This window comes from Gekko japonicus, unplaced genomic scaffold (genome assembly GCF_001447785.1).
Source record: "Gekko japonicus isolate JY-2015 unplaced genomic scaffold, Gekko_japonicus_V1.1 scaffold18, whole genome shotgun sequence".
NCBI lineage: Eukaryota > Metazoa > Chordata > Lepidosauria > Squamata > Gekkonidae > Gekko > Gekko japonicus.
In genome coordinates, this window is record NW_015170275.1 from 2393313 (window position 1) to 2418287 (window position 24975).

The 24975-nt window shown below is 41.5% G+C and overlaps 1 protein-coding gene across 1 annotated transcript in view; it reads left to right on the forward strand.

Moving 5' to 3' along the window:
- The window catches only part of CDKL5 (cyclin dependent kinase like 5), a 57833-nt gene that overhangs the window by 663 nt on the left and 32195 nt on the right, over window positions 1–24975 (forward strand). Inside the window, exons 2-8 of the mRNA XM_015417600.1 lie at window positions 1132–1166; window positions 5682–5727; window positions 9638–9774; window positions 12753–12873; window positions 14073–14132; window positions 20558–20648; window positions 23867–24056. Of these exons, the coding sequence (XP_015273086.1) occupies window positions 1132–1166; window positions 5682–5727; window positions 9638–9774; window positions 12753–12873; window positions 14073–14132; window positions 20558–20648; window positions 23867–24056 (680 nt within the window). The remainder of the gene's footprint in view (window positions 1–1131; window positions 1167–5681; window positions 5728–9637; window positions 9775–12752; window positions 12874–14072; window positions 14133–20557; window positions 20649–23866; window positions 24057–24975) is intronic.

The following is a 24975-nucleotide window of genomic DNA, read 5'->3' on the forward strand; positions in this document are numbered from 1 at the left end:
TGGAACTTTCCTTTACTTTGTGCTGAGCATGAAATATTTGTAAACATGTCATTGTTTTCAAGTGTGTCTGAAGCATCATGGGGGCAAGCTGCTGACCCTGACTCACTCAGAACCAAGGAAAGGGGCAGTGGCTTGCTCTTGCAGTCATGCTGAGCTTTAGCCTCTGGAGCTCAAGTATGATATTACAAACAAGATCCTCTATGGAGGAGCAGAATCAAGAATAAAACTTGGTGCATTGCCAAAGCCAGTCAAAATATGTAGGCTCCTGATACACAGACACAGTGCAGGGTTTGTTTGTTTTGTGAAGAGTGACCAGTGTATATAAAGCATATGTGAATATACAACCATAGTTAAGATTTCTGGAAGTGGGTGTCCTCTATATCATCATTTCAGGCAACTCTTCACTTAGAATCATTTTTAAACTGAAATAAAATAAATTGCCATGGGACTAAGGTGATGATTGTAAACTATTACAGCATCTAAAGCCAAAAATATGTTTTGTGTGCATGTGTAAATCCCTTATTGAAGTTTATTTTGTTTTACAACACAGACACTTGCACATTGTTTAGTATAATTACATTCACAAAGGAAAGAACTACAAAATACTTCAGAAGTCAACTATTAGTTAATAAGAAGATAAGAACATAAGAGAAGCCAATGTTGGATCAGGCCAATGGCCCATCCAGTCCAACACTGTCACACGGTGGCCAAAAATACCATGTGCCATCAGGAGGTCCATCATTGTGGCCAGGACACTAGAAGGCCTCCCACTGTTGCCCCCCCTCCCCCAAGCACCAAGATACAGAGCATAACTTGCCCCAGACTGAGACTTCCTATCTATACATTGTGGCTAATACCCACTGATGGACCTCTGCTCCAAATGTTTATCCAATTCCCTCTTGAAACCATTCATGCTTGTAGCCCCCACCACCTCTTGTGGCAGTGAATTCTTATTATTGCTAATATAATAAGACTTGAGACATAATACAGAGATATGAAAAGGAAATCTACTCTATATAGTACATCCCTTGAATGCACCTATAAAAACTGAAATTGTTTTCCTAAATTCTGCTGGCTAATGTTTTTTAAACATTTTTTTTCCTTTTCCCATCTTTTGTGGTGATGGTCTAGGAGCCTATGGAGTTGTACTTAAGTGCAGACACAAGGTGAGCAAAATGTTTAAAAGCGGTATAGAAGTTTGAATGGAGGACCAAGTTGCTTTTTTTAAAAAAAAACATTGCTATGAAAAACATGAGAAGCCATTTGCAGGCTTTGAGATGACCCCCTTATGGGAAGCTTAATTTTAGAAGGTTGTTCCCTCTAGCAATGTCCAAAAACCAATTCAACAAGCATCAGCTTTTGAACCTTAAACTTCCTTCTCTCTCCCCTTTCCATTTCCTTCCCAAGAAAGGGAGTCCCCAGTACAAGGAGGAAAGCCATTGTCAGTACCAAAAGGGTTCTCTAGATGCTCATATGTACACTCGTTGACTTTCATTTATTACAGCTCCTTATTAAAAAGGATGTATGTGTGAAATTCATTAGTATCTATTTTGTTGTTGTTGTTAGCCAATCAGTCGCGTTCGACTCTTGGCGATTCTGTGAGCCTATTTTACTGTCTATTTTATCTATTTTAGTGTCTCAGTAATATTGAAAGAGAACATATATATTTTGTTGCTGTCCCTGATGCTTGTAATATGAATTGCATGGACAAAATTTCAGGTCTTTATACTGTCTAGCATTCAGATGAATCAAAAGAATGCTGCTGAGTTGTCTGCTATGTCTTGAAAAATGGCATCTTGCATATAAACCTGTCATACTTGGAAGACACTATTATGTGTTATGCCTGTTCCCTGCCAAAACAAATGCTCTGTGCTGTGTTTGCCCCATTTAAAAATCCAGTTCAAAGGCAAATTAATTGCATCCTGTGACATTATCTAGGAAGGCAACATAAGCAGAGACAGTAAAGAATGCTGCTCTTCAGTATATTTATAATAAGCTCCTAAGTAGATATCACTTTGGAAGGCAATCTCATTGATTTCAAATTCCAGTATTAAAACAAATCTTTAATTGTGGTTAGGATTGCTGAAAACATAACCATTTCCACAGGCATGCCCATGTTGTCATTTATAATACCTGGAGGTACAATATGTGAATGAGGCATTAATCTCTTTGCTAAAGTTCTGAAAACTAGTACCAAGAAATGAAATGCCATAGTTTTATGTGATCCGCACACACATCTTTAACAATTTGATCAATAGAACCATACAACCTGGCATTTTGTTCTCTAGTACAAATCTGGTGTATCTTCTGCTTCAAAATTGAATATTGCAGAGTACAGGCTCTGGCAAATTAACAGTGCAGTCCTAAACAGATCTACTTAGAAGTCTACTGAAGTCTGCTGAATATGGCTTACTCCCAAAAAACGTTATTAGGATTGCACTGTTAATGTATATTTTCAGTAAAGTAAATCATGAAGGAAGATGAAGAACAAGTTTTTAAATATTCTTTTCACATTTTTAACAAAGTAGCAGAAATTTGGGTAGAGAGTAGTAGGGCCATTAAAAAGAATGTGTAAGTTGCACACTCAAAGAAAACCTGAAATTTGTAGAAAGATTTGAACAAATGAATTATTTTGGTCTCTCATCAGTTTGTCGGGGCACCTATTTGAGAACTACTTATAATGTTGTAATAGGACAGAACAACTAGCATAGAAATGATAAAAGATGAGGATTTACAATTAGCAAGCTACATAATAGGTCATTGTAGTCACCCAAGTATTTAAAAGGAACTCAAGTGTGAATTTGAAGAACAAATGGCAAAATCACCCTTTTTACTAGATGGTGCAGCCAGTATAACAAGAGTGTGGTCCAAGGATCAAAAGGTCTCTCATTCTACCTTTTGTTGTAGCTGAAAGGGGGAAAGGTAATATGGGAAAGGTAAATGTAATAAAATTCATTACTGTATTTGAAGTAACAGATTTAAAACAAAACAAAATTTAGAGCTCCATTGTATATACCTGTGATGCATTCTTATTTGGATTATTTAATGTACAGTTCTGTTTGCAACATTCTAAAATATAGCAGTTAGTCAAGACACAGGAAAAGGCAATTTGAGGTGATCAGGGTGTTTTTTGTTTCTTTGTTTTAAAGAGACACAAATATCTATTCTATGTATAGATTCTCAAAATTGTAGATAGGGATTGACAGGCCATTATAGTCATGGGGGGATTTCCCAGTAGGCCAAATGCCTGCCTCCTGCTACTTGGGCCTTTCCAGCCCATGGGGGGAAGGGCAGTTCCCAGCCTGTGGAAGGCAGTGTGCAGCTGACATGAGCCTTGCCTGGTCCAGGTGAGTAGGGCACTGCATTTTTTTTTAAAAATAATTTTTTTATTGAGTAGGCCACAGCATGAAGATGATTATGCCCAGCCCAGCAGAGCTACAGGAGGTGCCCAGCTGAGCAAGGTGTGGTGCTGCCTGGCTTCTTCTCCCTCCTTTGCGGGGGCCATGGGCGGGACCCTTTTCCCCGGCCGTTTTTCCTTTCAGTCATCCCCGTCTCAGAAATCAACATTAGCTTACTAAATTCCTGGGAACTGCTTATAAAGTGTGTTATATTTGTTTCTAAAGTTGCAATAAAAGCAAGCAGCAGAGAACAAACTTGTTTGTCTTGTTTGTAGGAAATTATGCACAGCTCATATGAGGGTGGAATAAGTTGGGTTTCTTTAATTGTGGTTAGGATTGCTGAAAACATAACCATTATCTTAATGTGCTAAAGTGCTAAAGTAAGAGGCTTTTTCAATAGTTTTGGGCTGCTCCATCAGTTTCTCCAGCAACACTATGTAGGCATTGTTTCAAAAAGTGTTCTTAGAACTTAGAACCATTTCCTCAAATTAATTTTAATATATAAGGTTTTGAAGGGTCCTTGGTACTGTCTTGTATTGCAAGTAAAGAAATACCTGACTGCACCATTTATTGCCAAGTTAGCCATAATCAGCCAATTCTTTTTGACAGATTCTATACATATTTCTTTTCTATGAACCAGTTAATACATGTTGCTAATAATGTAGGTGTGTGTTAAATTTAGGCATGCCATCAGCAACGTAGCAGCTGCTGCTGGTTGCTTTTAATTATGAGTCTCTAGAGTATTATCACTATTTTGTACATTTAGTGAAAAATACAAACAAAAATGATACAAAAGTGCCCCAGGTAACTGCAGAAATCTGTTTGATGACTATAAAAATAAAATTACTATAACTTTTGTAATGGCAAACAGAAGGGGGGAAACTATGTATTTGAATAGCTTAGATCTTAGAGTGCTTTTAGTAGTCTTCTTTACACAATGCACAGGGAATCCTTATCATTCCCCATATTATACTGCTTGTAAGGTCTGTTCTCTGTCTACCAAAGCATTAGATAACCTATGGCTTGTCAACATAAATGTGGCAATAAAAAAAAGGTTGCCTTTTTGATCTCTTACAGCCTCTCTGGCTGTATGAATCACTTTGTGTGTTTTTTAAACTATCATTAAAATTCAGTAGTCTGCTTGCCAACCCACCAGCTTTCATGGCATGCGTCTTAACCAAGTGCCTAGCTATCTTATTGAAACCAATTAACATTTATGGCAATTATGGAATAGTTCCATGTTAATGTAAACAATAATTCACAGGCAGAGCCATCTGGGAATTGCTTTGTGGCTTGGTTCTCTTAAAGGAACTTTCTATATAATTTTGATATTTCAGTTTCCGCAGGCAGTAGTTAGATAATAGCATTGATTTTTTTTTAATCCCAAGGTTTTGATGTATATACTCAGATTCTTTGAGAAACCACCTTGATTTTCAGTGTAGTCATTGAACAGCTACAATAAATAAAAATAATAATTTAATAGAGTTGATTAGTCTACAGATTTTAAACCAGGCATATTTTCTACTTGCATGATTGCAAAGAGGACCTACCATTCAGAACCTGATACTTAACATAGTAGATACTAGCAAAGTGGCTGCTTTCAAGTGGTGATATAAATGGATTATCCTTTTGATGTTATGATAGAGGTACAATGCAGAGGAAGTATAATCTCCAAAATTGGTCATGCAAAACTGTGCCCATAATGGGGGGGAGGAAAAAGGAAAGAGAGACTGTTGGAGAGAAGGCAGAAGCCATCTTGGGAGGTGGGGATACATGCAAATTCATGCAGAACATTTTCTGTGTTTAAAACTAATATCTCACTGAAATTAGGAAAAGAGACCTTTCCCCTTCAACAATAAAAGTTGGAATATAGTTATAGCGGAAAGCTATTTTTTTAACAATTGAAATAGATATCTAGATTTTAATTGCTTTTTTAGTATTTGCAACTGAACAATTGCATCTGTTATAACGTAACTACTACAGCATTTCGTAGATACACTTTTTCTTATTTGTATGAATGAATGCCAATTATCCTAATTTCTGAATATTAATATTTATTACTGAATGAAGTAAAGATGGGTTTTAGTGCTAGGTGCCATTCAGAGACTTTGTGATTATATCACCTGTATATTTATCCTGCATTGTATTTTGAGTATGATTTTGAAATTCTTTCATACTACTTTTGTTTTTATTTTATCTTGAATTATTTCTGTAAAATGAAATTATTTGTATTGTAAGGGGTAGCCTTGACCTTTTAAAGAAATATCTGTCTTTATTTTGTAGGAGACACATGAGATTGTGGCTATTAAAAAATTCAAAGACAGTGAAGGTAATTTCTCAACTTTCTTGTATGAGAACTAACAATGTAATCCATAGTTATTCCAATTTAAGACCATTGAAATCAATGAGTTGGATACCATCGAAAGTCGTTGAACAGAAGAGAGAGTGATTTCAACCATTTCCCCAATCCTGTGGATAAATATTTTTTAATCTTTAATCCCCTGTGCCCCAAGACAACGTAAATTCCCGAACATTTGAGAAACAGTTTCCCCTTTATCTAGCCAAGAATAATGGTTCTAATTTGAACAACACAAGCTTATGATTTTGAAAGTAAATACACAATTATTTTGTATTGCAATACTTTCTGTGACTTCAGTTCCATTGTTACTATTACTGAAGGAATATGGCTGTACAAGTGACATATGTAAACCTGTGGGTGAACTCAAAGATTATACACCTATTGAATCCTTTTGTGACTTCTTATATGATGACTTTACTGCCATAACTCTACATCACTTTAGTGAATCTTGATTCTTTTAATATCCTTTTTAGGGGACTGCCAAAAAAAATCAGTATTTTTTTGTTTCAGGTATATTGAATCCGAAAAATATTGGCATTTTCTTATATTCCCAAATCCCAGTATCGATATGGCATTGGGATTCAGGATTCAGGAATTTTTTGGAAAATCCAACATTTTCCTTGGCAGGCGGGCTGGGGAAGCAAAAACCTCATGCTGTTGAGGTTTGCCATCGCTTTCCTCCCAAGGAGCAGGCGTCTTTTAATTTCATGGCTGCTGTCACAGTCTGCGATGATCTGAGATCCCAGGAACGTGAACTCTGTCACTACTTCCACGACTTCCCCTTCTATTTGCCAAAGAGTGATGGGGCCGGATGCCATGATCTTAGTTTTTTTGATGTTGAGCTTCAAGCCCACTCTTGCGCTCTCCTTTTTTATACTGAGCAAGAGGCTCTTTAGGTCCTCTTCACTTTCTGCCATTAGAGCGGCATCGTCTGCATATCTGAGGTTGTTGATCTTTTCCCCAGCAATCTTAATTCCCGCTTGTGATTCATCCAGGCCAGCACTTCTCATGATGTACTCTGCATATATATTAAATAAGCAAGGTGACAATATACATCCTTGTTGTACTCCTTTTCCTATGCTAAACCAATCAGTTGTTCCATATCCGGTTCTAACTGTTGCTTCTTGACCCTTATACAGGTTTCTCAAGAGACATGTGAGGTGGTCTGGTACTCCCATCTCTTTAAGGACCTGCCATAGTTTGTTGTGATCCACACAGTCAAAGGCTTTAGCATAGTCAATGAAGCAGAAGTAGATATTTTTCTGGTACTCTCTTGCTTTCTCCATAATCCAGCGAATGTTGGAAATTTGATCTCTAGTTCCTCTACCTCTTCGAAACCCAGCTTGTACTTCTGGCAGTTCTCTATCCACGAACTGTTGAAGCCTAGCTTGTAGGATCTTGAGCATAACCTTGCTAGCGTGTGATATGAGTGCAATTGTGCGATAGTTTGAACATTCCTTGGCATTGCCCTTCTTTGGGATTGGAATGTATACTGACCTTTTCCAATCCTGTGGCCACTGTTGCGTTTTCCAAATTTGCTGGCAAATGGAGTGCAGAACTTTAACAGCATCATCTTCTAAGACTTTGAATAGCTCAGCTGGAATACCATCACCTCCACTAGCTTTGTTGTTAGCAATGCTTTCTAAGGCCCATTTAACTTCACATTCCAGGATGTCTGGCTCAAGGTCAGTGATTATACCGTCGTGTTTGTCAAGGACATTGAGGTCTTTCTTGTATAGTTCTTCTGTGTATTCTTGCCATCTTTTCCTAATCTCTTCTGCTTCTGTTAGGTCCCTACCGTTTTTGTCCTTTATCATGGCCAGCTTTGCATGGAACGCTCCCTTGATTTCTCCAATTTTCTTGAAGAGATCTCTAGTCCTTCCCATTCTATTGTTTTCCTCTATTACTTTGCACTGTTCATTCAGGAAGGCCTCCTTATCTCTCCTTGCTGTTCTCTGGAAATCTGCATTCAGTTGGGTAAATCTTTCCTTTTCGCCTTTGCCTTTCGCTTTCCTTCTTTCCTCTGCTATTTGTAAAGCCTCATCAGAAAGCCACTTTGCTTTCTTACATTTCTTTTTCTTTGGGATGGTGGTGATTGCTGCCTCCTGTACGATGTCACGAACCTCTGTCCATAGTTCTTCAGGCACTCTATCTATCAAATCCAGACCCTTGAATCTATTCTTCACCTCTACTGTATATTCATCAGGGATGCGATCTAGGTCAAACCTGAATGGCCTCGTGGTTTTCCCAATTTTCTTCAGTTTAAGTCTGAATTTTGCAATGAGTAGCTCATGATCTGAACCACAGTCAGCTCCAGGTCTTGTTTTTACTGACTGGATAGAGCTTCTCCATCTTTGACTGCAAATTATATAGTCAATCTGATTTCGGTGTTGCCCATCTGGTGATGTCCATGTGTAGAGTCGCCTCTTAGGTTGTTGGAAAAGGGTGTTCGCTATGACCAGTGTGTTCTCTTGACAAAACTCTGTTAACCTTTGCCCTGCTTCATTTTGCTTTCCAAGGCCAAACTTGTCTGTTATTCCAGTTACCTTTTGACTTCCTACTTTAGCATTCCAGTCCCCTATGATGATGAGGACATCATTTTTTGGTGTTAGTTCTAGGAGGTGTTGTAGGTCTTCATAGAACCGGTCCACTTCAGCCTCTTCTGCATCAGTGGTTGGGGCATACACTTGAATTACTGTGATGTTGAATGGTTTGCCTTGGAATCGGACAGAAATCATTCTGTCATTTTTGAGATTGTATCCCAGTACTGCCTTTTGCACTCTCTTGTTGACTATAAAGGCCACACCATTTTTTCTACGAGATTCCTGGCCACAGTAGTAGATATAATGGTCTTCTGAGTTAAATTCGCCCATTCCTGTCCACTTTAGTTCACTGATTCCTAAGATATCGATGTCCAGTCTTGCCATCACATTTTTGACCACATCACGCACGGCACAGCCCACAGCCTCATCGAACCATGCAAGCCCCCTCGCCACGACAAGGCAGTGATCCATGAGGGGGAGACATTGCACTGAACATGTGCAAAGACAATCTTGCTCCTTCTGTCTTGCTTCTCAAATGGGGGATCATCTTCTAAAATAAACTTCAGTTGCCCAGAATGTAAGAATGCTGGTTGATGACCCCCCCCCCCCCCCCCACAAATATACGGCACCCAATGTGTTTAAATTGTTTTAATGCCTTAGGTCCTGGAATGCTCAGGAGAAAAGCAGGCATATAAATATTTTAAATAAATACATTTAAATAAATAAATTATGTATTTGACTATAACTCTGTTTTAGAGTCATAGTGGGAGGGAACTAACTCTGGTTCACCTGATTACTTGAGTTTGTACACTTTTGGTAAACAGACTTCATTTTTAATCATGATTGTCCGCACAAGAAGAGAGTGGTGAGCTGTGTGCAAGTTGGTTCATGCACATTTTTTATATAACTGCGGTTAAATGGAACATCTGATGCAGTAATTACTGCATGATATGTGCAACTTATTGGTATTTTTAGGGGTATGTATTAGGAACCATGGTGGTGGTTGTTTGTCCTTCAGCTGTCCAGTGTATTGCTTAGACAGCGGCTATAATTACTATAATAGTTTTACAGCCCAGCAGGAAAGGAAAGCCAAATTCCATTAAAACCTTTTGCTATTTTGTATTACAATAATGCGTTAAGTAGTCCTGTAACTCTTTAAGAACAGTTGTCAGGTTAAATTGTTAAACATTTTTACATGAGTAGTGGATTGTATAATAGAACATTTTACTTGGTGTCAAATTTGAGTGAAGTTCGGCCTAATCGATGTTCCATGCTAAAAAAGAATATAAAAATATTTGTTGGGTGTCATGCTCATCCCATTCGTCTTTGCATTTTAGAAAATGAAGAGGTCAAAGAAACCACTTTGCGAGAGCTTAAAATGCTTCGCACTTTGAAACAGGAGAACATAGTGGAGCTAAAAGAAGCTTTCAGAAGAAGAGGAAAACTGTATTTAGTGTTTGAATATGTGGAAAAAGTAAGTCGCGTTTGTGCTTAATATTAATGAAAATGCTCTATGTGTGTTATGAGACCTGTTTTATGTAAATGATACTCCTACGCATTTGGTTATTTTTGTTTACCGTGTTCCTCAATACTGAGCAAAAATTATGAAGATACAGTTTTAAAGAAAAAAAGGAGTCTGGAATATAATTGACACCCGCCCCTTATTTTCATTTCAGTTTTGGCTGGAAAATAAGTAGGTGGTGTCTTTCACTTAGTCAGTTAGCATAACAGGTTACTTGTCCTCATAAAACGTGTAAAAAAATGGTCCTAATTTTTTTTAATGGAGAAACTTGATTCTTGAAATTGTCCTTCCTGCATCGTCTTTCCGCTCGCTCCTTTCCTCCTCCTCATTGCATCCCATCAGCCTGTGCAGCTGTTATTCCAAATGGGTCATACCACCCCAGGAATCAACTTTCCTGGATTTGGAAATTACTGCTAGGGGTAGAGGAAAGCGAGGAAGAACGGCAATCCTTGCACAGGTAAGTTACTGGATCCAATCCAATATACATGGTTGTATGAAACTGTTCTGGCAATAATGTGAAAATTCCAAATAATAAAAGATTGCTTGGTGCACGCTAATCATCCCATCCTTTCCCCATGTACAAAATGAGTTATAAGGGTCATTACCAAGTACATATTAGCTGATATGTTTTAACTGTTTTCTGGAGGGCATATTGCTTGTACGCAGACAGGATCATCCATGATGGTCAGGTTCTTCTCTAGCTTGTTCAATATCTTCTTCTCTTGTCCTGCATGGAGTACAATTGAGCCAGTTTGGTGTAGTGGTTAAGTGCGCGGACTCTAATCTGGAAGAACCGGGTTTGATTCCCCCACTCCTCCACTTGCACCTGCTGATGTGACCTTGGGTCAGTCACAAGCTCTGGCACAGCTGTCCTTGAAAAAGGGCAGTTTCTGTCAGAGCTCTCTCAGCCCCACCCACCTCACAGGGTGTCTGTTGTGGGGAGGGGAAGGGAAAGGAGTTTGTAAGCCGCTCTGAGACTCCTTTGGGTAGTGAAGGGCGGGGTATAAATCCAATCTCTTCTTCTTCTTCTCTTCCAAATTCAGAGCCTGGGAAAGCTGGAATCTATTTCCCTCACCCCTCCAGCAAACTAGGATTCTACATCATGGTTTAATTCCAATTTAGAACTGCAGTTTCTGGAAGGGAAACTAATTCCAGTTTTGGCAGGCAGCTACATTCAGCTATCATGGTGAATTAAGTACTTGATTTAAACGTTTTGAAACCAGGAAGCTTTCAGCTGGGCTCCATGGTTGCGGGGAAGGACATGCTATATTTGTTTCCACCATGACATCTGAATATAGCCATTGTTAATGGGTGAAGATTCTAAGTTACTTCCCATCCTGTCCTCACCTTTTCTTAAATCCCTGTGCTGTGCTTTTTTACAAAATTCTCCCCTTGCAAACTCAGCTATTCTTTACTAGTGAATCATGGAAAAAACACCAGGAAAGACTAATCCTGCATATCTGCATGAACAAGCTTGACTAGTGCAACAAGACATCTTCAGAATTAAAAATAATTACTTGTTTTATATTGTTAGTGTAGTTGACTCTTCCTTGCAGTTGAACATAGTGATGGCGTCTATCCAAAAATGTGAAGTATTTTGGTAAATGTCCTAATACAGGTGTGTTCTCAAACTACTACAGTTATCACTCTTGTACCAACATTAAACTTTTTTGTGGTTCAGAAGTTTGTTTTATGGTAACCTGTTTTAATGTATGTCTTTTTGCGTACGCTAACACAGACTTCATACATGTAGAAACAAATATATGTGAAAGATGAAAAGTATAAATACATCTGTCTGTATAGAGTCTAGCATCTATCAAAACCAGTATAAATTGCAGGTCTGCATTGACATCCCCGTACTTGATTCCCCAGTAATTGGTAATGACACAGTCTGTGGGCCTTAAAAACGGAAGCAAGACTAGAGCACCTGTAGGTCACAGTCTGTATTTTATGATAGGAGGCTAGAAGTTAAATAAATGTCTAAATACTCTAGAGCAGGAAATATTAACACCCATTTATCCACTAAACACAATCTTTGAACATTTTTGATGGTTTTGGACTATCCTTTAAAAACAGGGCCTGTCCTAAATCAAGTTGGATCACACTATCTGAGTGAGCCAACTGGGAAAAAGACATAATGAATCCGATTAAAGCCAATGCCTTCTAGAATCTATAGCTGCTTGGAACATCAAAATGCAAATTCAGCAGTGCTGTGAGCCATGGGAGAAGTCCAGAAGTTAACTTGCCAGGTGCCCAGTTTAATTCGTGGTGTTTTGCTTGTTGTATCCATTGTCGTGGTAAGAAATTAGATGCATGTAGACTTTTCTCTGAAATAAGGTTAGGTAACTTTATTTTCATGTTAGATTGGCACTTCCACGTGATGAACTACATCAGGGGTGTCGAACTAATTTGATATGAGGGCTAGATCTGACATAAATGAGACCTTGTTGGGCCAAACCATGTGTGTCATAAAATGTAATACCAGGTAGTAGAGATATAAACTTTATAAAGAACACAAACACAAAGGGTTTTTTTTAACTTAAAATAAAAACATGCTTAAAATATTTAGCACTCTTGCAATATTTTGTTTATTTAACAGTGTCTGATAACTGACACCTCTTGCTCTGAATTATTGCATCAAAATGTCTGTGCTGTTGCAATCTTGAGTATTTTGTTCAGATGTTTATCTGTAAGCTGCAAACCTACGATGACACAGCAGCAGAACTGGAAGCAGAAGAAGCAGAAGACAGCCAGTTCCACTGAGGGCCTGATAGAAGCCCTCTGGGGGCCTGATCCAGCCCCCGGGCTGCATGTTTGACACCCCTGAACTACATCATTATTTGCACAATTGTGTCACTGAATTGTTTCAGTAAGATTCCATGTCAAGTTGCTTTTAGCTTCTAATACTATCACTTTTTTAAAAATCCTAGAACATGCTTGAATTGCTAGAAGAAATGCCAAATGGAGTTCCACCTGAAAAAGTAAAAAGTTACATCTACCAATTAATTAAAGCAATTCATTGGTGTCATAAAAATGACATAGTTCATCGAGGTGAGTAAAATAGAAATGAGAAACTTTCAGTATCAAATTTTGAATCATCTTAAAGACACCAGGAAACAGATTGATTGCATTTGTAGTATACAAGATAAAAGTTTAAAAACATAGAGGAGGACAAAACAGGGGGAGTGACTAGACACTCATTTGTAGTATACTTAAAACTGGCTAACTTGACAGAGAATATGGAACAAAGAGTAGAAATTTATACATACTTTAGATTTAGTCTTTCTGTAAAATATATTTAGAGAGGGGCGCAGAAGGTCCCAGGTTCAATCCCCAGCATCTCCACTTAAAAGCATCAGTTAGTACAAGATATGAAGGACCTCAAACTGAGACCATGGAGAGCTTCTGCCAGTGTTGACTATACAGTATTGACCTTGAGGGACCAGTAGTCTAAGGCATCTTCCTATGTGTTCATATTTGCACGCCTGGAATGCCATTAATGTTGTTATTTAAAACATTTTTATTCACCTTTAGGAATTAGGTGAGATGTTCCTGCTGACCTGGATACATGTAGATGATTGTTAATACTATAAAGAAAACAAAAGTCATTTTAACCAATGTTTTCCCTTGTCATGTATCCTTAGTATGGAGAAGCTTATGTACTTATGGTGTGTTTACTTGTTTCCAGTATATAATTCTGTGGGAATATTTTATCATCTTGCTTCAATTAAAACAGCTAGCGTTTAAACAACATCTAATTGAAATTTCATTAACAAAGGGAGAGAGCTTGTGCACTGGGAAAATTTGCATTATATTGCATTCAAAGATTAACACTTTACATTTTTTTCAGGATAAAGAACATAATTCATTCACAGAATAGTGTGAACCCACCTTTCCATTTCCATTAAAATAAACTTCCTTGGGATTACTTTAGTGTATGATTACGTGCAGATTTAGAAGAAAGAAAACTAGGGACATAGCTAACCAAAGTATAGTTCTTTGGAGTCAAAGTGATATCAGTGGAGCAATAGAAAATCTTCCACTGAAAGAAATAATATTTCACAAGTGCATGACTGTGGTGGATCTTACTCTAGATTTTCAAACCCCATGATGACATTATTTCAGAGAGTAAAATTTGTTAGGATATACTTCACAATATTTCAAATAAATTGTACCACAAATCTCTGCAGTTCTGTTCAAAAAGCATAATATAGTGATGTTAACCTTGTCATATTCATTTAATATTTTAGATATCAAACCAGAAAATCTCTTAATAAGTCATAATGATGTTTTGAAATTGTGTGACTTTGGTAAGCTATTTTTTTCTCTTTTAGTGCATGCTTATTTTACAGCACTGTTTTAAGTGCATCTGTTAGAATTCTTAATTTACAGTTCAAATTATAAGTTTAACTTGGTATAGTGGTACTTTATAATTGCTAATTTTAACCTTTGTTTCGTATCTTTTAAAAGTGTATCAGCATGATACCTGTTATGCTAATTATAGTCCAGTTTCTGAAAAGACTTGTAGTCAGTTATTTTATGTAAAAATAGATGTGTGTATGCACATGTATGACATAAATGGCAAATTACTAATTTTGTTGTAGCAGTACAATATGATCCCTTAAGCTATTCAGAAATACCTGAGGCTGTAATCTAGAACAGGGATGGGCACAAAATGAATCATGAGCCAAAAGTGATCATGAATTTGGGGCGGATAATGGTTTGTGAGACGCGGATCATGCAGTTGTCTCTCACATGATCTGTCCATGACTTGCTGCATTTTTCATGGAGGATCATGCATTTCGTGGGTGCGGCTCATTGGCCAGACACGCTGGCGCTGATCAATCATCAAGGCAATGGAAGGGATGGACTTCTGCAGCCCTGGAAACACCAGTAGTGGCCCTCCAAAGCTTGATAGGTAGGTCTGGCTGCCAATCAGAGAGCTCCCATTCTGCTCTGTGTGACATACCCCCAGCTAACACACAACTGTGTTTACTTGGCAGCAGTCTGGAGATGAGCTGCAATCCAAACCCAATCTGCACACAACTTGGATGGCAGGTAGAAGGGCATCCCATGGAGGTCTGCTGTGAGTTTGATGCCTCTAGCTTGGAGGGGAGCCGTTTGACACACTTCCCCCCTGCACATTGGAACCTTGGTTCTCTTCCCCCCAAAACCATCTGCACACCATTTGGAGGGCAGGTAGAGGAGCATCCAGGGAGGTCTGCTGCGAGTTTGATGCCTCTAGCTTGGAGGGGAACCATTTGGCACACACACACCCCTTCTGCACATTGGACCCTAGGATCTCCCCCCAAGCAAATCTCACAGAACTTGGAGGGCAGGTAGAGGGGCATCCCAGGGAGGTCTGCTGCAGGTTGGATGCCTCCAGCTTGCAAGGGGCCATTCAACACTTCCTCCCTTTTATACACCTTGGATCCTAGGATCTCCTCCCAATGTCAATCTGCTCAGAACTTGGAGGGCAGGTAGAGAGACATTGTGGGGAAGTCCACTGTGAGTTGGATGCCTCTAGCTTGTGGGGGGGGGCATTTGACAGACTTCCCCCCTTTTGCACATTGGGCCCTAGGATCTCCCTCTCCCAAAGACAATCTACATAGAATTTGGAGAGCAGGTAGATGGGCAGCCTAGGAAGGTCTGCTTTGAGTTTGATGCCTATAGGCTTGCAGGGTGGCCATTCAACACCCCCCTTTTGCACATTGAACCCTAGGATCTTTCCCCTGAAGCTAATCTACATAGAATTTGGAGAGCAGGTAGAAAGGCAGCCCGGGGAGATCCACTGCAAGTTTGATGCCTTTAGCTCGCAGGGGATCTGTTCGACACACACACCCCTTTTGCACATTGGACCCTAGGAACTCCCTCCCTCAAAGCCAATCTGCACATAACTTGGAGGGCAGATAGAAAGGCCGCCCGTATAGGTCTGCTGTGAGTTTTATGCCTCTAGCTTTGCAGGTGGGCCATTCGCAAGTGCACTTTCCTAGGGGCACCTACTTTGAGGGCTGTAACTCGCCCCCCCCCTAAATCCAATCCTCACCAAAGTTGGAGGGCAGGTAGAGACAGTCAGATGGAGATTCGTTGTGAGTTTGGTGTGTCTGGCCCACAAGAGGACTGCTCTACCGCACCAAGAACCTTGAACTGGCTCATAAAACAGAAAGGCTCATGGAAATTCATAGTTCGGTGCTCATGAGACCTCACAAGCCACAAATCTCAATTTTTCCGGGTCGTGCCCATCCCTAGTCTAGAACACTAGTCTTCAACCCATGGACTGAGTGATTGACAAACCCCTATGAGAGCCAGATTTTTTTGCTGCCTTCTGAATGACTTGGCAGCACCCTCCTGCTTCTCTTTGCACATATGTTGAGAGGAGCAGTAGAATGGTATAGTGGTTAAGAGCTGAGGACTCTAATCTGGAGAACTAGGTTTGTTTCCCCACTCCTCCACATGAAACCTGCTCAGTCACTTTGGGCCAGTTACAGTTTTCTCAGAACTTGCTCGGCCCCACTTACCTCACATGGTGCCTGTTGTGGGGAGAGGAAGGGAAAGGCAATTGTAAGCTGTTTTGAGACTCCATACAGTAGAGAAAAACAGGGTATAAAAAGCTACTTCTTCATTGACAAGGCGAGTAAATTCAGTGGTAGGGATAATTCATTCATGGCTTTTACCCATGGCTTCTTCCTCACTATGGCACATCTCCTGCAGTATTTTCTGTCCACAGCTTTCAGTCTGTTGCATAAAGTCTGGCCTTGACATTGATATCATAATTCTGATTCTCCATATTCCTGTCATGTGACTGTGATGTCACATGTTTGCAGCTCAGTAGGTCTCCGTTTAGAGCTGAACATACAATTACACTTCTTGTAAGCATTTAGAGAAAATGGTCTTTCCCTTCTTCAACCATGACACAGTTATTTTTACAATGAGAAGGCTGGCTGTGAAAGATGGGTCAAGAGATTAGGAAGGCTTCTGTGCCACAGCCAATGTGAAAAGTTCTACTTGAGATATTCTGTCCCCCCTCCCCGGGCAGTTACAGACTCCCACACCACATCCTGTATAATTCCAGAAGATCTTCTAGCCCTTACAAGTGGATGAGGGTCCTAAAGGCAAAAGGAATTCTACTGGACAATTGGAACTAAGTCCAGTTCTGTGTATCCAATACAGTGGTCTAAAAGAGAGCTGTAGGTATTATTATTTAATTATTTAATTATTATTATTTAATCTTGCAACTCTTTCAATATCTCAAAAGTACACTTACATAGATGTATACATATTAATCCTAAAAGGCTAATGATCTGTGAAAAAGAATGTTTAAACTTTTTAACATTTTTAATGAACCTATATACTAATAGTGACGTATGGCCCCCATCTCCGGATACGTAAATTGGCGGATCAGGGCCACACTAATGTGAAACAGATTTTTCCTCTGTGAGTCTCCCCCCCCCAAGCCGTAAGGAGGGGATCATGCATGGGGAATCGGCAACAATTTAGGGAGGGATTTCCCTTCCCCGTGAGGGCTCCCACTTGTTCTCACCTAATCTTTTAAGGGCAACATCTTTTATACTTTTCTCTTCATGTCCTTTCTTTTAATGAAAGAATCCCAGTAATGTAGAAAGTCCCTTCCTACGTATCCCAGACAGTTACAATGACAAATGACCGTGTTATGATTACTTGTAAAGTATTCTTTTTAGTTTATTTCTGGTGTCTTGAGTATTTAGAACACATGTATTTTTTCAATTTCCCTCGACAGAAATTGCATTCATTTGTCGCCCTAGGAATACTAAATTTCCTATAATCTTGTCAGGGTTCCCCAGTAAATAAATCATTCATGGCATACAAGCCATAAAAGGCAGCTTATCCTTTACTTCTGATCTTTTTTAGAATGTGAACTTGGGGGGAAAGGTTGGTTTTTTAAAAAGATAATTTACAGATAATTTAGTTAATTAGCACTGTAGAACTACAGGAGAGGGTTTTGTGTAGAACTACAGGAGAGGGTTGGAGTAACTTCAAACTCAGCTAGTCTAGCCATGTCCTCCTGTGCACTCTAAAACATACCCTGAACCCTCTGTAGTTCCCTGGATGATGTGCTAAAGGTTAAAATGGAGGGGGGAAACCTAGAAAGCCTGTGTTGTAATAATAAAAGCATTTTATGATTGCCAGGAAATCTGGGTGTATGTCCCATTGACTCACTAAAAATGCTTAGGATTATTAGATATTAGGAGTAAGGCCTGTTGTGGGAAGGAAGCTCCAGGTGAGTGGCCGGCTGTGGCTGGTGGAGCGGCAGAGGGAAGGGGAAAATAGAGGGAGGCAAGCCGTGTTTATTTTCTTCTGGTTAGCTATAAGGCACGGCTGTCTCAAATCATTTTGCTGCCCCAAGTGGGAAGTATGGGAGGACAGCCTCATGGTAACAGGTATGGTTCCCTCCACCCCTGACTTATGTTGATTTGGGGTTATGCAGTGGCAGCTAAGGTAGAAAACCACCTCCTCCTATGCCATGTCTTCTGGGTTCCAAGGGTCTGGAAAGCGGTTCTATAGCCAGTTACAGGGTTGCCAACTCTGGGTTGGGAAATACCTGTAGATTTGAGGGGTAGAGCCTGGGGAGGGAAGGGGTGGGGAGGGACCTCAGCAGGGTATAATGCCATAGAGTCCACTGGCCAAATCAGCCATTGTCTCCAGGAGAACTGATCTTGGTCATCTGGAGATCAGTTGTAATAGCTGGAGATCTCCAGGTGCCACCTGGAGGTTGGCTTATGTTAATTTGGGTTTATGCAGTGACAGCTAAGGTAGAAAAGCCCCTTCTCCTATGCCGTGTTTTCTGGGTTCCAAGGGTCTGGAAGGTGGTTCCATAGCCAGTTACACAGCTACCAACTCTCTGTTGGGAAATACCTGTAGATTTGAGGGGTAGAGCCTGGGGAGGACAGGGTTTGGGGTGGGGAGGGACTTCAGCAGGGTATAATGCCATAGAGTCCACTGCCCAAAGCAGCCATTGTCTCTAGGAGAACTGATCTTGGTCATCTGGAGATCAGTTGTAATAGCTGGGAAATTTTCTGTAGGGGAAATGATGTGCTGTGGAGAACATGGTGATTTCTGGGAGATCTCCAGGCCCCACAGGGAAATTGGCAACTCCAGTGACTGTTAAAGGGAAGATTGGGATATGTATTTTACCTCAGGACACATTCAATGACTCCCAACAGCAACAGCAAACTGTTTAGAATGTTAGAGGCAAAGGCCAATCAGGCCACATATGCAAACGACCTCTGTGTTCCGACTGGCTTTGGGGGGGAGAGGAACAGCAAACTGTTTAGAATGTTGGAGGCGGGACTCAGGCAATGCAGCCAGTGGATAGGGACAGCTTCTGAGTGACACATCATGGAGCCAACTGATTTAGTAGTGTGTGGAATGTTCAGAAAGTGCCACCCCACTTCACAATTATATATAAGGAGAGATGTATGGTTTTGTCAGGTTTCAAAAAAGAATCCAGGAGCTTCACAAAAGTGCATAAGAATCTGCGGATGTCTCCGGTATATTTGCCATGCTGTGCTTGGTATAATCCTTAAGATCATGTGCTATAGCTGCCTAGACACATGTTGTGTGGGTGTGGTATCTTACTATTAGGAATACAGAAGAAAGAGTACTGAGCATAGACCAATTGTGACAGATGCACGGCTATTACATTGGGGTATTCCGTTCTCCAGTACATCTGCTGTTTTATAGGACAAAAACTACTTTTAAACAACCTATTAGGGTCTTTATGTAAAGTATGCAAAAGGATTTCTATTCAGGAGAGCACTATAAATATGTCCCCTATAGTAGGAACTGACTGGAGCTAGAGACCATTATGTAGGCGTGGTTTGTAAGGTAAGCTTGTTATTAGGTTAGTCTTCAGAAGAAAAAAATATAAATTTGAATCACAGATGCCATTCTCATTGCCAGACAGATGTTCTTTGGTACATATTGAACATTTTATAGAAGCAATTACAAAGGATGCTGAATGACACAAGCATGTCTTTCCTGTGCCTTCTTGATGTGGTGTGGTGAGATGTGTCTACTGTGCACATCTTTTCCCCCTTCCTTTTGCATGAGCCTGGAAGGGGAGCAGGGCCTGAAGCATGAGTCACAGTTCCCGTCTTCTTGCTTCTGTGGAATATGAGGAGTTTAATACGTATTTTTACATTGCTTCATATTGTATCGCTTCATATGGTGTGGTTTGTATCTGGCTATTGAACAATGTCGCGACTGAATGGGGGGGGGGAAGAGGGTTGTTTATCTGGAGGTTTATGGGCTATGAAGAGACTGGTTTCATGTATAATTTCCATGTTCATATAGGAAATGTGCCAGTCAGATACAGATAATGTATACATTTTTGTAGACCTGAGCTCTGAAAGTTAAAGTAAATGGGATGGATCTTGTGATCCACCAGTTTAAGACACTAGACGGTCTCCTGCCCCACCCCACACAGCCATTTCTGGCCCCTGAAAAGTTTATTTCTGGGCTCATGGGATTTCCATGTAATAATAGCCATTCATGTCCGAAGGCTGTAGTAAGGAGGGGGATGGGGGAGTCTACATGGGTCCCACAGTCCTGGGTATAAACTTTCCTGGAGTTGGGAATGGCTGCTGGAGAAATGCTCTGAAAATTTGTGACCCTTGCTCAGTCTTCACAAGTTTTTTGCTCTGAATCTGACTCATAAAGTGTATAGTAAACAATTTTTCAAATGATGTTGATGCAGGTTTTGCTCGGAATTTGTCAGAAGGAAGTAATGCTAACTACACAGAATATGTGGCTACCAGATGGTATCGTTCACCCGAACTCTTACTTGGGTAAGTAAGCTTTCTAGGGATAACTGCTACTAATTTGAAAGCAATACCTCTGTCTGTGCATTTATTCTAATACATTTTGTAGATTCAAACATAGTGAGCACCAGTTAAAATTTGGCTTCTTGTGACAATTGGCTGGTCTTGATGCTCAGTGCTAAGCTGAACTTGTTTTCTTCCTGAACCTTAATTTAACTATTTCTTTAGGGAACAAAACTGTTATGTAAGATATTTAACTGATTTGAATCAGGAAGAAATTTATTATTGCCATAGATGGTCACCTTCTGAAGCATTGGGGACCTGCTCCCCCCTTCCTCCCCCCTTCCTCCCCCCCCTTCTTCCATCCCCCCCTTCTTCCAGCCTCTGTCTGCTCTGGCCACTTCAGCTGACCTGCAACCTCCATACCCATCTGCAGAGGTCATTTTTCCATTGCTGGAGCTCACCAGTATGCATAGTGATGCTGCCCTTTGTACTGGGGTTACAGATGCAGGCCATCCTGTATGCCTTCTCTTTGCAGAGAGGATGCAACTGGGTGGCCACGCTTGCCTGCAACCTCTTCACCAAGGCCCTGGCCATCAAGGCCCCCTGCTCCTGTGTGGAGGCCAGTGCTCTGTCCAGCCTGCGGATCAGTGGGATGGCTCACCCCAGGATGGCTGTATGGGAACAAAGGATGTCGGTTGTATCCTGGAAAGGCTTCAGGGCATGCACCATTTTGGAGAGGGTCAGCCAGTTGTTCGAACTTATGTTGATTCCCATGCAGGATGGGCGTGGACGAGATGATGTCCTGCACCACACTCTTCTGCTCCACCAGACACTCAATCATCATGTAGGTGGAGTTCCAGAGGGCGGGCATGTCCTGCACTAGCTGGTGTTCGGGCTCCCCCCTCTCTGCCTGGGCGGACCTGATGCAAGTGAAAAGTGGGCAGCCAGGCACCGACAGGTCTCCAGCAGTTTGCACGTCTGCATTGTGGCCTCATCCCAGGTGGGCTTGATGGTGCTCCCCAGCCTGAGAGCATCCCTTACCACTGGATACAGGGTGTGTGCCATGCAGACAATGCCCCAGAGGTGCACACAGTTCACTGCCACCAGCATGTTTGCACTGGCATCCTTGATTACAAATGATGTCACCCCTGGTAGGGCACACCCAATCCCTCAGGCTAGCTTGGGCTGTATCGGCGATGTTCTTTGCCATATGGTCTTTGTCCATCCCCTGGGCATGGATCAGAACCACTTTGTAGCCTGGTGGCGGAAATGTTCCCCCCTTCCCAGGGTCCTGGTCTTTTCCTGGCAGTCCGGAGGTCCTCTGGTTGCCACCAGTGGGCTGTGAGGGAGAGGTAGCTGTGCTGATGGCTGCTCCACAGGTCTGCTGTAAAGTGCACAGTCTGCCCTTTCGCTCTGGATAACTCTGCCTTGACCACCTGCATCGCAGAGCGGTACATGGAGGGCATAACTCGCCAGCTGAAGGTCCTCTGCGAGGTAATGGTACACCAGGGGCAAAATAATGCAGTAGCCAGCAGAAGCCCACCCACTCCATGATGGACAAAGGGTCCCCAACCATGGCAATCATCTCACCAATAAGTCTTCCTGGGCTTTTCCCCTAGCCCTCTTGCTCAGAATAGCCCCTGCCCCCATGAGAATGACCTCCCAAAGGGTGGACTGCCTACAGGGTCCACTCCCACCCAAAGCACCCTTGGTGTGAGTCCTCTGCCTTGTGGTGGACTCCTCCTCCCTTTCTCCCTGTTGAGCAAGCCTCTTCTTTGCCCTGCTGGGTGTTACCTTCACCACTTGTTGCTCTGGAGGCAGCAGATTTGGGTGGTGCCTCCAGAGGTGCCTATGGAGGAGGACAAGTGGTATGGACATGAGCCTTTCAACACCTGGGCCTGGCAGACCCAGCACTCTGCCACACGGGTAGCTCTGGAGGGTTAGGAAATTCTGCTAGAGTTCCCCCTTAAAATGGGCACCCAGCAGTGGAGCAGGTGGGAGACTTAGCCGCTGCATTCTGATGCCGGCTGGGGGGACTGGGCGGGGGGGTTGACTAGATCCTGGATCAGCTTGGGATGTGGGATGTGGAGGAGCTGGATGTTACATAAGAACATAAGAGACACCAATGTTGGATCAGGCCAAAGGCCCATGCAGTCCATAGAAGCCCTCCCACTGTTGACCCCCCCCCAAGCACCAAGAAGACAGAGCATCACTTGCCCCAGAGCCCCTAGCTATACCTTGTGGCTAATAGCCACTGATGGACCTCTGCTCCATATGCTTATCTAATTCCCTTTTGAAGCTGTCCATGCTTGTAGCACCCACCACTTCCTGTGGCAGTGAATTCCATGTGTTAATCACTCTTTGGGTGAAGAAGTACTTCCTTTTATCCGTTCTAACCTGACCGCTCTGCAGTTTCATGGAGTGCCCACGAGTTCTTGTATTGTGAGAAAGGGAGAAAAGTACCTCTTTCTTTACCTGCTCTTTCCCATGCATAATCTTATAAACCTCGATCATGTCACCCCTCAGTCGTCTTTTCTCCAAGCTAAAGAGCCCTAAGCGCTTTAACCTTTCCTCATAGGGAAAGTGTTCCAACCCTTTTATCATTCGAGTTGCCCTTTTCTGCACTTTTTCCAAAGCTATATCTTTTTTAAGGTGTGGTGACAAGAACTGCACACATTATTCCAGATGAGGTCGCACCATTGATTTATATACGGGCATTATGATATTGGCTGATCTGTTTTCAATACCCTTCCTAATAATCCCCAGCATAGCAGTGGCCTTTTTTATTGCAGTCACACACTGTCTCGACATTTTCAGTGAGTTATCTACTACAAGATTTCTCTCCTCCACATGCAGCTGCTGGTGCAATCTTGGGTCAGTTACAAGTTCTTTCAGAGCTGTTCTTTCAGGATCAGTTCTCGAAAGAGCTCTCTCCGCCCCACCTACCTCACTGGGTGTATATCGTAGAGGGGAAGGGAAAGGAGATTACAAGCGACTCTGAGACTCCTTCGAGTAATGAAGGTTGGGGTATAAATCCAATCTCTTTTCTTCTTCTTCTTCAATTATAGTTGTAATAAAGTAATCTAGAGGAAAATTAAAAGGTTTTTGTTCTGAAGGGTGAAAGAGCTTGGATAATGACCAATTCAGGAAAAAATAGTTAAATGTTAAAGTGTATAATAGGCTATTTGTAATGTGTTGATTGATCTGCAAGTAGCAATAATATCCATATGCCTTCTTTTCAGAGCCCCATATGGCAAGTCCGTAGATATGTGGTCTGTAGGCTGTATTCTTGGGGAACTTAGTGATGGACAACCATTGTTTCCTGGAGAAAGTGAAATTGACCAACTTTATACAATTCAGAAGGTGCTGGGACCACTACCTGCAGAGCAGATGAAGCTTTTCTACAGCAATCCCCGTTTCCATGGGCTGCGGGTAATTCTTAAATTGTTTCGTGCATGTTCAGATGATGAATTGCATGCGCAAAATGTGTTTGCCAAAATAATACCTCTCTTCATCAGTACTGTTCTGAAAATTGGATGAGAAATTACTGGAAAATAATAATGAAACAGTGATGCACAGGTAGTCTAATTAAATTCATGATAATAGGTGCTATGCTCTAAAATGTGGGGGAGTGATTTTCTCAGTATTTTCTCCCTTGAAACTTGTAGATTACACAGTTTGGTAGTTTAGTTTGTATAGTAGATTAAATATGTATATGTTTATATATGGCTGAAAGACAGATCAGGTAAATATTAATGTGTACCTATTATAAATTGATTACATTAGCTCGCAGAACTATTAACACTGCTAGTCAAACAAGATTTTCACATACTAGTCTGTGCTATTTGAGATGCTTCTTGGCATAGAACAGTTGCCATCACCAAAAGTTAACTTCGGCCCCGGTCACACGGGCAGGAAACTGCGGGGGGGAAGCGTGGCTGTTTGCCCTGGGGAAAACTAACATGCAGTAAAGCGATCATACCTCCTGTGGAGGTTCTGTGGAGGTACCGTGGAGCTTCTGTGGTTACGGAGAGGCGTCGATCACAACACATGCCTGCGCGCAACGAAGAAGCGTGTGGCGCGGCGAACTAGTTTTCTTTTTTTGTGTTCACTACGAATGCGCATGCTCCGTTGGGTGCATGTGCGCAACCACGGGGACTTGGGAAAAAAACAACCTTTTTCACAAGGGGACATGGGCGGGCGCCGGATGCCACCGGAAACGCGATCAGACGCCCGCCCTTGCCCCGCAGTTTCCGGAAACTAGTACCTCTGAGGTACTAGTTTTTTGCTGCGCGGTTTCGGGAGGAAGCTTCGGTTGTGCCACAGAAGCGCTACGCTCCCCAGATGTGCT